This window comes from Nerophis lumbriciformis, linkage group LG11 (assembly GCF_033978685.3).
Source record: "Nerophis lumbriciformis linkage group LG11, RoL_Nlum_v2.1, whole genome shotgun sequence".
Classification (NCBI taxonomy): Eukaryota; Metazoa; Chordata; class Actinopteri; order Syngnathiformes; family Syngnathidae; genus Nerophis; species Nerophis lumbriciformis.
This window is the reverse complement of record NC_084558.2, coordinates 35,708,595-35,725,096: the sequence shown is the minus strand read 5'-3', so window position 1 is coordinate 35,725,096 and position 16,502 is coordinate 35,708,595. Positions and strand designations below refer to the sequence as shown.

At 38.3% G+C, this 16,502-nt stretch overlaps 1 protein-coding gene across 1 annotated transcript in view; it reads left to right on the top strand.

The window, feature by feature from the left end:
• The window catches only part of plce1 (phospholipase C, epsilon 1), a 141,480-nt gene that overhangs the window by 12,291 nt on the left and 112,687 nt on the right, over positions 1-16,502 (top strand). The window contains exons 2-3 of the mRNA XM_061966740.1: positions 10,689-10,969; positions 14,168-14,717. Of these exons, the coding sequence (XP_061822724.1) occupies positions 14,202-14,717 (516 nt within the window). The 5' untranslated portion in view covers positions 10,689-10,969; positions 14,168-14,201. The remainder of the gene's footprint in view (positions 1-10,688; positions 10,970-14,167; positions 14,718-16,502) is intronic.

The following is a 16,502-nucleotide window of genomic DNA, read 5'->3' as shown; positions in this document are numbered from 1 at the left end:
ACTAAATGAAAAAAAAGTTTCTCAGTTTGTTTGAAAGTTAGCAAAAAAGTTAATAGCCGTTAAAATGAATCTTTAAAACTTAGAAAAAAGACTCAAAATTAAATACAATTAAAAAAACCTAAAATGAAATATTAAAAAAGGTTCAAATACGAATATTAATGTACAGTAAGTGTTTGCATAAGTATATGGTAATTATAATGGTATACGTTTACTTGGAACATGCTTACAGTTACAATACGATACATACAATTTTCCCAGTTTCTCTTTACAACATGTCCGAAAAGGAGTAGGAAGAAGGAGAGCCTATTTTCCATTTCATAGCAATTACGAACACATTTGTTCACTTCCTGTTCTCAATTTGTACACAATTTATATCCACAAATAATAAAGTTCTCAATAAAATAAATAAAACACTTTGGTTTTTTTTGTCCTATCATAGTCATGTGACCCAAATATAGGACAATATTTTTTACCTTGGAAAAGTTCATAAAAGACAGGTTGTCTTATATTTAGGATCTAGATTTATACATGTAAACCAACAGATGGCGACAAACAACTCAGCCCCAAATGAGGAAGAGCTTTTCTTCCTGTAACTCAGACACCAACCAATGACCTAAAAACAGTCTGACAATGGCAAGAAGCCATACTGTAAAAAGTGTCTAAAAATTTGTCGCAAGTTAGCAATATTATGCTCGACCCACTCGACGTCCATTGCACCGGTCGCCCAAGGGGGCTCCCCACATCTGTGGTCCCCTCCAAGGTTTCTCATTGTCATCCCATTGGGTTGAGTTTTTTCATGCCCTGATGTGGGATCTTGTGCAGCCCTTTGGACACTACAGCGAACCAACAGGCCCTCCAGCGAGTGGTTAAAGCGGCGGGGAAAATTACAAGGACAATACTCCCAGAGATGAGTGCCATGTACACAACTTGCTGCCTAAAGCGAGTACACAACATACTGAAGGACAGATACCACCCAGCACATGGCCTCTTCAACCTGCTACCCTCTGGAAGGAGGTATAGATCGATTCGCGCCAGGACCACCAGAATGTCTCACAGTCTGTATCCCCAGGCTGTGAGACTGCTAAATGAACAGCCTGCCCCTTTGCTGCCCCGGACCATCTTATTACCTCACTCTTCACCACCTCAATAATTGTGCTCTGGACATTGCATTGCTGCAACATCAACGTAACACCCATCAGACATCTGACTGTTCCCACCCCCACGTCCCTCTTATCGCGATCTTCCTGACAATGCTAAAATGTAAACTATTGTCAACCTGCACATCAATGCAGTTTCTATGCCGCTGGACAAGCTCAAACAAAATCTTGTTGTTCATGTATGACTTAAGTGTTATTATGACAATGACAATAAAGGGATTGATTGATTGATTGATTGCCTCGTGATTTAGGGCTATATAAGTAAACATTGATTGATTGATTGAAGTTAGCAAAAACGTTGATAGCAGGTTTAATGTTGTTAAAATGTAATTTTCAAACTTAAGAAGGAAAAAAAGACTCATAAATGTTATAAAAAAATTACAATTACATATTTTTTTAAATAAGATAGGTTACAGGCCGTAAGCTAAGGGGTTGCATAAGTATAATAAACTAACACTTTTTTCCTCTTTGTTGTATTGTAGCCATGTGATCCAAATATAAGCAGATATTTTCCTAAGAAAGAAAAAAAAGACAGGTTGTCTTACATTCGGAGTCATACATGCAAACCAACTGATATAGCCCCAAGTGAGGCAGAGCTTTTCTTCCTGTCACTCACAGACACCAACTAAAAAAACAGTCTAAAAAAGACAAGACGGCATACTATAATAAATTGTTGATCAAGTTAGCAGAGAAGCTAAAAGCAGGTTTATATTAAATGTAATTTTAAAATTTAGGGAAAAATACATTAAAAAGTAAAATAGATTATAAGTATATACAAACTAACACTTGGTTGCTTGTTGTTTCATTGTAGTCATGTGATCCCTCTTTTGTTCACTGCCCCTCTCCAGTGACAAAGACAAATAGTGTGGCTTAATCTACTCACTTTTTAGGAACACACTGCTAGATTTCCCCCAATTCCTATTGAGACGTGCTTGTGTGCACTGACACATTTAAGTCGAGAAAGATGATGACTTAAAGCGGTAGAAAATGGATGGATGGAAGATGATGACTTAGCTTGCAGATGGTGAGGCTGGAGTGTCCTCCTTTTTAAGCCCTTTTCTGACGTGACCCTGAGCACAATAGGAAAGTGCATTCCTGACCTGCTGATTATGCTGCAGGAATCCACTTTTCAAGTCTTTACTGGGTTTTCTGGAGGCCCCTGCAAGAAAACCCCCCGCATTTGAGCAGTCTGAATTGTCACGGTCATTTTGTCTCGTCCGCGTCGGCTTTCTAATCACATCACATACCAGGCTGTGAGTCATGCTTTTTGATGAGCTCGGGAATGAATCACATGAATGAACATCGGGAAGCTTTTATGTGAGAGTGAAGGCCTGAAAACAACGATGGAGGACTGCTTCCAAGCGTTATGTCAGCCCACGAACTCGTATGCAACACTGGACCTCCCTTATGAATAGCAATAGAGTCGTATTTCATTGCCGTGATTTATACAAGGGATGGATTGATCATGTGGATACCGAGTCCAGCTCCAACTGGTGTTATTGCAGCATGAAAGTTGTTGGCTCGATACTTACTGTGTACCGGTACTTTTTTCATAGAAAATCCTCTATTATGTTGTGTCATGTTTAAGATCCCATAATAATATTGTCTTTTCACGCTCACAGAACCATGTTTGTTTATCTAAGACTAAATGGATGTTAATTCTCCCTGCCATTCAGAAAAAATAGATTGATAATATATATTTATTATTAGGGAAAAGGGTATATCAGAAATATGACATATCTTGTTACCTCAGTTATTAGTTAAAATATTTGAAATTATCATTGGTACTATTACTACTATCATTAGTCGATTAGTCAAATGTTTTTTTTTCTGTTTTACATTTTCTCCCCAAAAAATCACGCTGTTACAGTATTTTTCGGAGTATGAGTCGCACCGGTCGAAAATGCATAATAAAGAATGAAAAAAACATATATAAGTCACACTGGAGTATAAGTCGCATTTTTTGGGGAAATTTATTTGATAAAACCCAACACCAAGAATAAACATTTGAAAGGCAATTTAAAATAAATAAAGAATAGTGAACAACAGGCTAAATAAGTGTACGTTATATGACGCATAAATAACCAACTGAGAACGTGCCTGGTATGTTAACTGTCAAATGTCAAATAACTATAACAAATAGAACATGCAATATGTTTACCAAACAATCTGTCACTCCTAATCGCTAAATCCCATGAAATCTTATACGTCTAGTCTCTTACGTGAATGAGCTAAATAATATTATTTGATATTATACGGTAATGTGTTAATCATTTCCACACATAAGTCGCTCCTGAGTATGAGTCGCACCCCCGGCCAAACTATAAAAAAAAAAACTGCGACTTATGGTCCGAAAAATACGGTACTATCATTGCGGTTTATTCACTAAAATCATGGTTTTACCGTACTTTTCATTATTGCGGTTTATTCACGAAAATAAGGCTGTTGCGGTTCATTATTGCTGGATTTTCACAAAAATCATGTTACTGTTAATTATTGTGAAATATTCACAAAAATGCATGCTGTTACTGTTCATTTTATGGTTTATTTGCAAAAAATCATGCTTAATGTTCATTATCGAGGTTTATTCACTAAAATCCTGGTCTTACTGTACTGTTCATTATCGCGGCTTATTCACAAAAATAAGGCTGTTACGGTTCATTATTGCGGCTTATTCACAAAAATCATGTTACTGTTCATTATTGCGGCTTATTCACAAAAATCATGTTACTGTTTTGCATTTTTTTTCACAAAAATCATCAATAATGAACACTAAGTTCATTATTGTGATTTATTCACAAAAATTATGCTGTTACTGTTTTATATTGCAATTTATTCACAAAAATCATGCTGTTACTGTTCATTATTGTGCCTTTTTCACAAAAATCATGATGTTGCTGTAAATTATTGCAAATTATTCACAAATATTCACGCTGTTACTGTTCATTTTACAGTTTATTCGCAAAAATCATGCTGTTATGGTTAATTATTGTGGTTTATTTGAAAAAATCTATTTGTTATTGTTCATTATTGAGGTTTATTCACTTTGAGCGTGCTGCAGGATTTTGAATTTGCATTTAAAAATTAGTGATGTTGAAGTGCTTTAAATCACCGGGCCGCGGCCTGGTACCGGTCTGTGGATCGATTGGTACCGGGCCGCACATGAAATTAAAAAAATAAAAATATATATATATATATATATTTTTTAATTAAATCAACATAAAAAACACAAGATACACTTACAATTAGTGCACCAACCCAAAAAACCTCCCTCCCCCATTTACACTCATTCACACTCATTCGCACAGAAGGGTTGTTTCTTTCTGTTATTAATATTTCTGGTTCCTACATTATATATCAATATAGATCAATACAGTCTGCAGGGATACAGTCCGTAAGCACGCATGATTGTATTTTTTTATGACAAAAAAAAAAAAAAAAAAATACCATACCCCCCACACCCCCTATTTAGTTCTTATAGCACCATCTGTGGCTTTGGCATACATTTTACAGCCCATAAGTGTGTTTTCATCTGGAGATTTTTAATCATTATAAAAAATACCAGTAGGCAGCACAATAGATAGATGTTTTGTAGTTAATACATCATATGCAGCAGAATGAATAAATAGGTTTCTTGGTCAGTGCACTTGTCACTCCCCGTGACCTGGATTTGTGTACATATGTTTCGTTTTGGTTTTGTTTGTGTCTGAGTGTCTGGCGGTCTGCTTTCCTGGCCTGAGGCTGAGTTTTTGCCTGGAAGAGTCATTTGCTTTGCTTGCTTTGAGGAGGTCACAGTTCAGCTGATGTACCTAAAAAAGCAGATACTTTGGACTGTTTGGACATGTATTAGCTTTTGTTCTAATTGTGCTCAAAAGGGTTATGTGTGGACTGATAGATACCTATATTAATAGAAATGTATGAACCTATACTATAACCTGCACTTACAACTGCATTTGCCATTTTTTCTTCCTTTATCGTAAAGCTGAATTGTTTCTAGAATAATATCTGTATAATATTTTAAGATACACTTTTTTTTAAAGTTAGAGTTTTATTGAAAAAAATGAATACATTTAGAAAAGCATTCAAAAATGTTTCTCCCTTGTTTCGCAGGGGCTTCTAGTGTAGGGTCCTTGAACTGTTCAGCAGCTTTACCCTTTGACACCTTGGTCTCTTTCACTTAAGCTTGATTTCCTTGGTGGTCTTGAGCTCCTTGGTCTTCTTGGGCTACTTGGTCTTCTTGAGCTTAGATTTGGTCTTCCCAGACACAACCTCTACATCCTCATCTGCAGCTTTGTTAGATTTGGGCTTCTTGGCTGGCGCCACCTTTGAGGACAGACTGTTCGGGAACCTTTACCTCCTCTTTCTTTGGTTCATTTGCAGCACCAGATTTCTTTGCAGTACCATTAGCAGTTTTTGTCTTCTTGCTTTCCTCCTTTGGGGCTTCCTGCACATTTGGATCCACATTTTCTTTTTTACCTTTGACCTCTTTGTTCTTTGGTGCAAGCCGAAATCTGCCCTTTGCGCCTACAGTGATGACGTTGGCCGGCCTCACCGTTTTCAGACCTTTCTTGATGGCTCTGCAGACAAAACAATTGCGCCGGACGCTATCCGTGGATACACTTTTAAATACCATATTTTCCGGACTACAGAGCGTACCAGTGTGTAAGCCGCACCCACTAAAGCTTATAAGAAAACATTGTTTCCATATACTAGCCGCACCAGACTATATGCCGCAGATATATACGTTGTGAAATAAGTTTTTTCCACAGAAATATTCTGTAAATGTTTATTTACATACCTTAATTGTTTTCGAACGTTGTCTGTAACATGGCAGTAAAACAGCTGATTGAACAAAACACACGTCATCGTCATGGACCCACTAGTTGGGGAAGTTAGCGCGCCAATCAGCTCCAATAACTCCACGGTGACGTCTCTGGGAATTTATTGAGGAATTTTTTAAACTGAAATAATACAAAAAGAATGCCATTAATAATACTAACTTCCAGTTTAATGCTTTAAACAGCAGGGAACACTATAGTAGGCATTCACCCAGCAGCACCTGCAGTGAGTGAACTAGTCCAAGACATGGCGCCATAACACAAACAATAACAGACTATTTCAGTGTCTTTGCATGTGTTTCATGAAAACTATTTATTTGCAATATGGTCGTCAGCAGAGAAAAATCCATGAATAAACTTCACCATTTAATAAGACGTAAGGTTCAAAGTGTAGGAAAAAAGTTGCGTCTTATAATCCGGAATTTATGTTAATTGTTTAAGTATAATATTTTAGGGCATGGGTGTCAAACTGATGGCTGCCCTCAGAGGGCTGCTTGTAATAGTAAATGTGTATGAATATAAATGTATAAGGGCTGCTTGTAATAGTAAATGTGTATGAATATAAATGTATAATTCTCTAATGATTTTATTACACAATTGCCTATGCGTGTGATTTTTTTATTTTTTTTATGTACAATTTGATGGATAACTTGCTTTATAATCATAAGTCAAGCAGATATTTAAGTATTGTTTTTAGGGCTGTCAAAATTAACGAGTGAACGAACGCATGTGATTAATCGAAAAAATTATCTAATTAATCATGAATACACTTAAATTAATCACAAAAGCCTGAAAGAACTTTAGATAAGACCATTACCAAGTTTTGTGCAAATAAATGACATATATTCAAGTATAATGCTTAAAAATGTTCTTAGATGACATTCTGACACTAAAATTGCATTTGTGTAAAAATATTGGAGGCTTTTTTTAAAGCAAATTTCAATTATGCAAGCAAATATTATGTGAAGAATCATGATTAATCCAAATTCCCTAACATTTATTAATCTGATTAAAACATTTCATTTGACAGCATTATTTTTTATTTGAACAAAAAAAAATTAACTACAGTACATGATAATATTTTTTTTTGCAATAGTAGATAGGTGTAAAGATATGCAATTGCATGGAGTACCTGCGTTTTTTTCTGTTAAAATTGAAAGAACAAATACATTCAGTAAGAAAGATAAAGTACTTTATTGACACTCATTATTTTTAGGCTTTCGCGGGCCATATAAAATGATACGGTGTGCCCGTGCGTTTAATTAATATTTTCCATAGCAGAATGCAAGTTATTTATTTATAATGTTGCATCTTAATACCATGTAATGTACAGTACTTTACGATTAGAAAAAAATTACTTTTGCACAGCTGTAATGTCACCACAGAAGTGGCATCTGAAGCCTGTCAATTCGAACCAAATGACTAAAGCAACAATATAGTGAACTTGTTTTATTATAACTGTCCTTTCTATCCCTATGGGGACCATTTTGTACCTAAAGATGTGACACATAATGATGTCATACACATTCCGACTTTAGCTGCACTTTGCTCTGACTTGCTTTCGCTCTGCTCCTCCATGAACACATTTCCAGTCATAATATGCCCTATGCACTGATAATATGAAAACAGGTGATGCAGTCTGACACTACTACTGTCATGAAACCACTGTTATTGCCACATAGACGGGAATAACACCCGATTGTTAGAGCAATTCTTTGTCACTGTGTCATTCAAGCCAATTTGTGATTTTGACCTGCATTGCTTGACTGGCTGGTTAAGCGACAGTCGAGCAAGCCACTCACAGGTGTTAAACTTCCAGATGGCGCAACTGCCACGGTCAATCAAAACGTTTTGTCCCTGTCATTATTATTAGGTGTTAATTAATTTTGTGCACATCTGACTCAGCAGAGTTTGGCAAAGTCAAGTGAGACAGCAAAGTGAAGGAGTCATGGTAGGTTTGAAAACATTCAAGACAAACATGTTTGTAACCTTAGGGTTGGTACTTTCATGTTCCAACTCTCTTACCTGCTATGAGGCACGTTTCTCTGATCGGACTTTTGATTCCAGTTTACTTGATGACTGGTCGTACCCTATTGACCCAAATATAAGGCATCCAATTTAACTTGCTAACCTACCTTTGAGACACTTTTTTTTACCAGTGGATGTCACGGCAAAGCTATCTTTCCTGGTCACAGAAAAAAATAGCTCCACCTGTTAATTGGCATATATTAATCTCAATATATCAAATATAAGAATACCCATTTATCGAATATCTTTTCAGACAATTTTTAGATTACAATATAAAAGGAGATCATATTTTTTTGCTGGTTTAGCTAGTTTTGTGTATGAGTGAAGGGAGGAAAACCTCTTACTTGTGTAGTTTAGCTTTAGTTGTTTGGTGCCACCTGTTGGTTTGCATGTATAGACCTCTAGACCCCTGTCATTTAGAAACTTTTACTATACTACTATTAACAGTCATGTCAATGTTTTTTGTAAACTGACTTTTCTACTCCTGAATCGCTACACACAAAAGGGTAAAGATTTGTTAAAGGGGAACATTATCACCAGACCTATGTAAGCGTCAATATATACCTTGATGTTGCAGAAAAAAGACCTTTTTTTTTTTAACCGATTTTCGAACTCTAAATGGGTGAATTTTGGCAAATTAAACGCCTTTCTATTATTCGCTCTCGGAGCGATGACATCACAACGTGACGTCACATCAGGAAGCAATCCGCCATTTTCTCAAACACCGAGTCAAATCAGCTCTGTTATTTTCCAATTATTCGACTGTTTTCCGTACCTTGGAGACATCATGCCTCGTCGGTGTGTTGTCGGAGGGTGTAACAACACGAACAGGGACGGATTCAAGTTGCACCAGTGGCCCAAAGATGCGAAAGTGGCAAGAAATTGGACGTTTGTTCCGCACACTTTACCGACGAAAGCTATGCTACGACAGAGATGGCAAGAATGTGTGGATATCCTGCGACACTCAAAGCAGATGCATTTCCAACTGGACTGGACAGATCAGCTTTCAGGAAAAGAGAGCGGATGAGGGTATGTCTACAGAATATATTAATTGATGAAAACTGGGCTGTCTGCACTCTCAAAGTGCATGTTGTTGCCAAATGTATTTCATATGCTGTAAACCTAGTTCATAGTTGTTAGTTTCCTTTAATGCCAAACAAACACATACCAATCGTTGGTTAGAAGGCGATCGCCAAATTCGTCCTCGCTTTCTCCCGTGTCGCTGGCTGTCGTGTCGTTTTCGTCGGTTTCGCTTGCATACGGTTCAAACCGATATGGCTCAATAGCTTCAGTTTCTTCTTCAATTTTGTTTTCGCTACCTGCCTCCCCACTACAACCATCCGTTTCAATACATTCGTAATCTGTTGAATCGCTTAAGCCGCTGAAATCCGAGTCTGAATCCGAGCTAATGTCGCTATACCTTGCTGTTCTAACTGCCATGTTTGTTTGTATTGGCATCACTGTGTGACGTCACAGGAAAATGGACGGGTGTATATAACGATGGTTAAAATCAGGCACTTTGAAGCTTTTTTTAGGGATATTGCGTGATGAGTAAAATTTTGAAAAAAACTTCGAAAAATAAAATAAGCCACTGGGAACTGATTTTTAATGGTTTTAACCCTTCTGAAATTGTGATAATGTTCCCCTTTAAAACATGCAACCCCACTGTATCACCTGTGCTATTTTCTTTCAAACAAATACACCACAAATAACGTCATTGGGACTTCGCATCTAACTGTCCATAAGTTATTGTAAAGAGAATAGAGCGTCCAGAAAAGCGCTATATAAATCAAATCCAGGGGTTAGTGCATGTGCCTCACAATACGAAGGTCCTGGGTTCGATCCCCGGGCTCGGGGTCTTTCTGTGTGGAGTTTGCATGTTCTCCCCGTGACCGTGTGGGTTCCTTCCGTGTACTGTGGCTTCCTCCCACCTCCAAAAACATGCACCCGTGGATAGGTTGATTGGCAACACTAAAGTGGCTCTAGTGTGTGAATGTGAGTGTGAATGTTGTCTGTCTATCTGTGTTGGCCCTGTGATGAGGTGGCGACTTGTCCAGGGTGTACCCCGCCTTCCGCCCGAATACAGCTGAGATAAGCTCCAGCACCCCCCGCCACCCCGAAAGGGACAAGCAGTAGAAAATGGATAGATGGATGGCATTATTATTATTATGTGAATGACATGCATGTCTCCCAAAATATTTTAAGCTCAGCCCACTGGGGGCACCACAAATGGGCTATACCAATTGCGTAAAAGTCTTGTCTGTATGCACGTGTCATGTGAGCAAGTTTTAATGTTGTAAATGTGATGTTTTATGTATTTGTTTACTGTTTTTAATGTAACCTTGCTGCTGCCCTCTTGGCCAGGTCTCCCTTGGAAAAGAGATCTTTGATCTCAATGGGATTTTACCTGGTTAAATAAAGGCTAATAATAAAAATAATAATAAAAGTCAGCTTTGTTGTCGTCTGGTCTTGTTGCTTCAGTTGTTTTGGTCACAATGGAGTTAATGGAGTATTGCAGTGATTTAGAAACATGGCGACAGATAAGAACACTGATGACAGACTGAGAGGTTTTTCTATTTCACAATGTTCTTTCTATACCAATTTTGTTGTAAATGTCAACAAAAAGTGATTGATGTTGTTTTTCTTTTGTGTTCTTCCCCCTCAGGTCTTGCAAATACTCCAGAGTTACAAGTTGGGACCCAGCACACATACTCAGGCTTGTAGTAAACTGCACTATCAAGGAAATTCCTCAGGCCTCCAGGGTCACCTCTGCAGTTTCATTATCAGGCGGTTCTAGCAGCTGTACAAGCTTCTGTGTCCAAAACAACACACACACCACTCATTGGACACTTCATTAGACAAAACTGTTCCCATGATGGAAGTTTAAAAGAAGGAAATGGACTTTTGTGTTCTCATGACCTGGTTTGAATCCATCTGATCATCTATGTGAGTACTGTGACATAATGTAATGGTAGACCAGCCTCATTCTTTCTCTTTTTTCAACGCTAAATCTGCTAACACACATACTGAACTACTAAAAATGTGTGTTGGCATTTTTGACAAGGTTCCCAAGCCGAAGATGCCTTATTTGAGCAATTGGACTGTAGTGGACTGTTATGGCTGAAACATCATATAGTTAGCGTAAGCGATGCTGGCTTGCTCCTCCGACTGCAAACACTCCCGCAGACCTTGACGTGCACATCCCATAAAATCAAGCTTCGCGTCAGAGCTGTGATTGGTTAGCTTTTGCGGAAGAAGGGTCCTTGATCACAAACGTTATGCTTGAAATGCACAAATTATTGTACGAGAGTGCAATTACACATTTGCATGCAAACTGTTGGCTACAAGGGATGGGCCGAGAAGCTATATTGCAATATGTATTGCAGCCTCTTGCGATACCGGTATATACCACGATACATTATTTGGCATGCAAAAAAGAGCTGACAAAATATAAGATACGAAAACTAGATTTTTTGGGGGGAAAAAATACTAAAACTTAGTGTAATTGTCTGTCCATGCAGGTAGTTCATTTTAATTGTCAGGACATCCTAAATTAAGATTGGGAAATCTAGAAATTAGGACTTTTAAGATGGAAATAAGTATTTTATTCTGAAAACAAGCATAAATTAACTCAATGAAATGAAGTATCTTCGGGATATTGCAGAATCTTTTATGTGGGGAAAACCAAAATATCTTATTCTAATAGTTATTTTCTCAGTTTTAACATTTTTAAACTAGAATAGACAAAATATAATTATTCATGCTAAAATTTAAATTATGATGTAAAAAAAAAAGTAAATAGCTCTTAGAACTAGGAACATTTCTAGATATACAGTTTTAAATCTTGGTAAGTGGCAAGTAATTTGAAATGTAATAGAACCCTTTTAAAATGGGTCACAAAGTCATTTTCAGTTGTATTATTTTCTTAAAACTATTATGGTTATATATTATATACTTGAAAATGTACTGTTCATATTTGGCTACTTTCTGTTGTAACATGCTTTTATCTACACTTAATAATAACTTGTTCTGTTGTTTGGATATTTTACATTAGTTTTGAGCGATACTACAAATTTGGGTGTAGATCCAATACCAAGTAGTTATAGGGGCAGTATTGGTCATTCTTAATATTTTTCAGTACCATTACATGATTACATTTTTGATCACATATGTAATCCGACAAAAACATATTATGGCTGTACCAATATCAATTAAATATTTAAATGATTTCCTTTTTTCCCTTTTGTTATATACGAAACTCAATAGTGCAAAAATACCTGAACAAAAAAAATACTATTGGATTGTTTTCCCTGAATTTGTAAACAACAAAAACTATTTTATTGAAAGAAAAAAAACACAAATTATAACATACAAAGACTAGATATTCATTAAAGAGATCTGGCTTAGCGGTTAGTTATGCTTTTTTTGTATCCTCCTGCGATTGTAGCATGTTTAGCTATTCATTGTCTAGTCCTCCAGTGATAATATTTTTTAGAAACATAGTTTATTAGGGATTTAGAAGCTGCACTGTAGAGGAATATTAGGCGCTAGCGTGGATTCTAAATTGCAGCGAGGATGCCTTCATCCTCTTGTTGCTGTCAAATTTGTGAGCTACATTTAGAATGTCTCGCAAATGCATTTTTATGCTATAACGATACTATTAAAAGCTCTATCTGTCGTCTAAATTGTGCAACCCTATTTCTGAGTGTGGTGTTTGCAACTTGTGTTGTTTACAGTGATGCTTGCACAAAAAGTTTGCACATCAATAAAAAAAAAAGTATTTTAACAGTTTTATTAACAATTACATAGCTCTTTGTTGTCCCATGTTCCAAATGGCCCAGTAGCCTTGCAAATTTGCCCGTCCTCTGGCGCGAGTCGTCCATCGGTTGCACATTCCAATGTCTTTTCCTCCAGATTACAAGTAATACTGTATGTACTGTACATTAAAAGTAAACTGAACAAATCATGACGTTGTCAGAGAGGACGCAGGCTATGTGACACAAGCGTATTTTATCCTGAATTAAGAATTTATCACATGTTTTAATATAGCCGCAATGCCAATAGTTGACCTTTTTAAACCAAACCTGCGCAAATTAAGGCCCGGGGGCCGCATACGGCCCGTTGAGCTTTTCAATCTGGCCCGCCGGACATCCCCAAATAATTTTTTTAGATCTTTAAAAATTGAAACTGTAGCTGCCATTATGATGTGCAGTGATGTTTTTAAATTACCGTAAGTCTTGAACTATACAAAGTATTTCAATGGTTGGAATCTGCGCTTTTGAATGATATACTAGTTACCATGGTAATCTAAGTCACAGCAGCTCAGATGAGGCACCAAGCAGTGTGGGTGGGGAGCGTTTCCACAGAGTGTTTCCAGAGCGGCCAGCCTGGGTGTCAGGGACAGATGCGGAAGGAGATTTTTACAACAAAGTTCTAAAGCTTAGTGATGTATCAGATATATCAGATTGTAGGTGGGTTTATTTGTTACCCTTTGTGTTTATATTTTGCTGTTTGTTGCATTTTTGTTGCGTTTCGCTTGATTGTAAAATATGTCAATCGAGAGGGGGTGTGGCGTTCATATGTTGTCAATATTCAGTGTTTTATCGTTGATAGTTAATATTGTAAATCCCACATGCTTTAGTTTCATGTACATTCTGGGTGTCATTCAGTAAAAAAAATTTAAATTCCATTGCGTTTTTTAAGGCGGTCTGTCATATTGTTTTTAGCATTCAATCAGACATTATTGTGAGGTTTTGTATTAGTGTTCCTAAAAAGAGATAAACTGGCCCCTAGACACATTATTTTCTCTAAATTTGGCCCTTCGAGTCAAAATAATTGCCCAGGCCTGTTTTAAACGGAAGGACGTACCGAACCGGGACTATGTTGAACCGTTATACCACTAATAGTTTGAATAATTTTTCTTCTCGTTTTTAGAAAAAGCTCATTTCTCCATGTTTGTAAACATAAAAATGATGCCTCCATATGCAATACAGCTGCAAAGTTCATTTCCTCTGCAGAGCTCATTTCCCTTTGCTGCTTTATGGAGTCTATAATTGGAGGCTCAAATATGACTGGCAGATAAAACATCTCAGATAGTTAAACAACATTTATTGCCTGTGACAATAAAGTCTGACTTCTTTTCAGCAAACAGTGGAACAACCCGCCGTCTGCAGGCGCGATGGCCACCGAAGAAAATCAAACCTCATTCAGAACCGTCGTCCTGGAGAAGCGTTCAACACCACCTTGCACCGCAGTCAGGCACGACAGGGAAACCAGAGACTCGAGTGACAGCCAAGAAGTCCGTCAGCACCAGGACCAGTCGTGGTTGCCAAGACAGCGCAGTAGCCCCGCTCTCCTTTATTACAGGAAGCTGTTGTGTGACTGTGAGAAAGACTCCATTTTGGACAAGGAATATTTTGAGGAGAAGCTTTTGGTTGGCGAAAGAATAGAAGGACTAACTCCAAAGCTTGGTTCAGGAGGATCGTTGTGCCAGCTGGACTTTGGTGGTAAGGGCACTTTAAGCCGACGTGACAACCCAGGAAAGTGTTGCCACACTCCCACATCCAGCTCTAGCTCCAGCCCTGCTAACAGCGAGTCGCGCAGTCCCAGCATCTTTTGGTCCAACCGGCGACACATGCGTCGCTCCAGCCTGCCCGTGTCAGCGCTGGATTTCTGCAAGGTATCAAATACAGCGGTGGGTAAACCGCGTTTCCACCAAGCAGTATTGTGAGGGGAGGTGAGGGGAGCAGTGAGCAGCAGCGGTGGCCGTGCCCGGGAATCATTTTGGTAATTTAACCCCCAATTCCAACCCTTGATGCTGAGTGCCAAGCAGGGAGGTAATGGGTCCCATTTTTATAGTCTTTGGTATGACTCGGCCGGGGTTTGAACTCACGACCTACCGATCTCAGGAAGAAGTGATTGTCAATTATGAATCGCAACTGAGGCAACCAGAGTGCACTACTTGGCTGTAACCAGCGTAGGTGCTGTTGATTCAATCTCTCTAAAGAAGAACAACATGGCATTAGCTATTTTAAGCTCAGCTCCATTCTAGCCTAAAGTCAACACTAGCATTGAAACAGGAATGTATGCCCTATATACACATTTTGTACTCTTATATTTGGTGAATACAAATCCTATCCGATTCTATGGAGTACCCCAGACTTCTGTTTTAAGTCCACTTTCATTTGTTTTATACGGGCCCCAGTGAAAACGTTTAGTCAAATATCTCAACAAAAGCTTAAAGGGTAATATTATCACAATTTCAGAATGGTTAAAACCATTAAAAATCAGTTCCCAGTGGCTTATTATATTTTTCGAAGTTTTTTTCAAAATTTTACCCATCACGCAATATCCCTAAAAAAAGCTTCAAAGTGCCTGATTTTAACCATCGTTATAAACACCCGTCCATTTTCGTGTGACGTCACATAGTGAATACAAACAAACATGGCGGAAAAAACAGCAAGCTATAGCGACATTAGCTCGGATTCAGACTCGGATTTCAGCGGTTTAAGCGATTCAACAGATTACGCATGTATTGAAACGGATGGTTGTAGTGTGGAGGCAGGTAGTGAAAACGAAATTGAAGAAGAAACTGAAGCTATTGAGCCATATCGGTTTGAACCGTATGCAAGCGAAACCGACGAAAACGACACGACAGCTAGCGACACGGGAGAAAGCGAGGACGAATTCGGCGATCGCCTTCTAACCAACGATTGGTATGTGTTTGTTTGGCATTAAAGGAAACTAACAACTATGAACTAGGTTTACAGCATATGAAATACATTTGGCAACAACATGCACTTTGAGAGTGCAGACAGCCCAATTTTCATCAATTAATATATTTTGTAGACATACCCTCATCCGCGCTATTTTCCTGAAAGCTGATCTGTCCAGTTTTGGAGTTGATGTCAGCAGGCCAGGGAAGCTAGGGTCGATATTCTTCTCTTGATCATCTTCGGTGGCATAAGGGACCGTGTGAGCCAAGACATCCAGGGGGTTTAGCTCGCTCGTCTGCGGGAACAAAATGCCGCCATTGCTTGCCGTGCTACCGAGGACCTTTGTCCCTGAATTGCTCACACACTCCGGCAGATTCAATGGGGGTCTGGCGGAAGATTTCTTTGACTTTATTGTTGGAAATGCATCTGCTTTGAGTGTCGCAGGATATCCACACATTCTTGCCATCTCTGTCGTAGCATAGCTTTCGTCGGTAAAGTGTGCGGAACAAACGTCCAATTTCTTGCCACTTTCGCATCTTTGGGCCACTGGTGCAACTTGAATCCGTCCCTGTTCGTGTTGTTACACCCTCCGACAACACACCGACGAGGCATGATGTCTCCAAGGTACGGAAAACAGTCGAAAAAACGGAAAATAACAGAGCTGATTTGACTCGGTGTTTGAGAAAATGGCGGATTGCTTCCCGATGTGACGTCACATTGCGAATATTAGAAAGGCGTTTAATTCGCCACAATTCACCCATTTA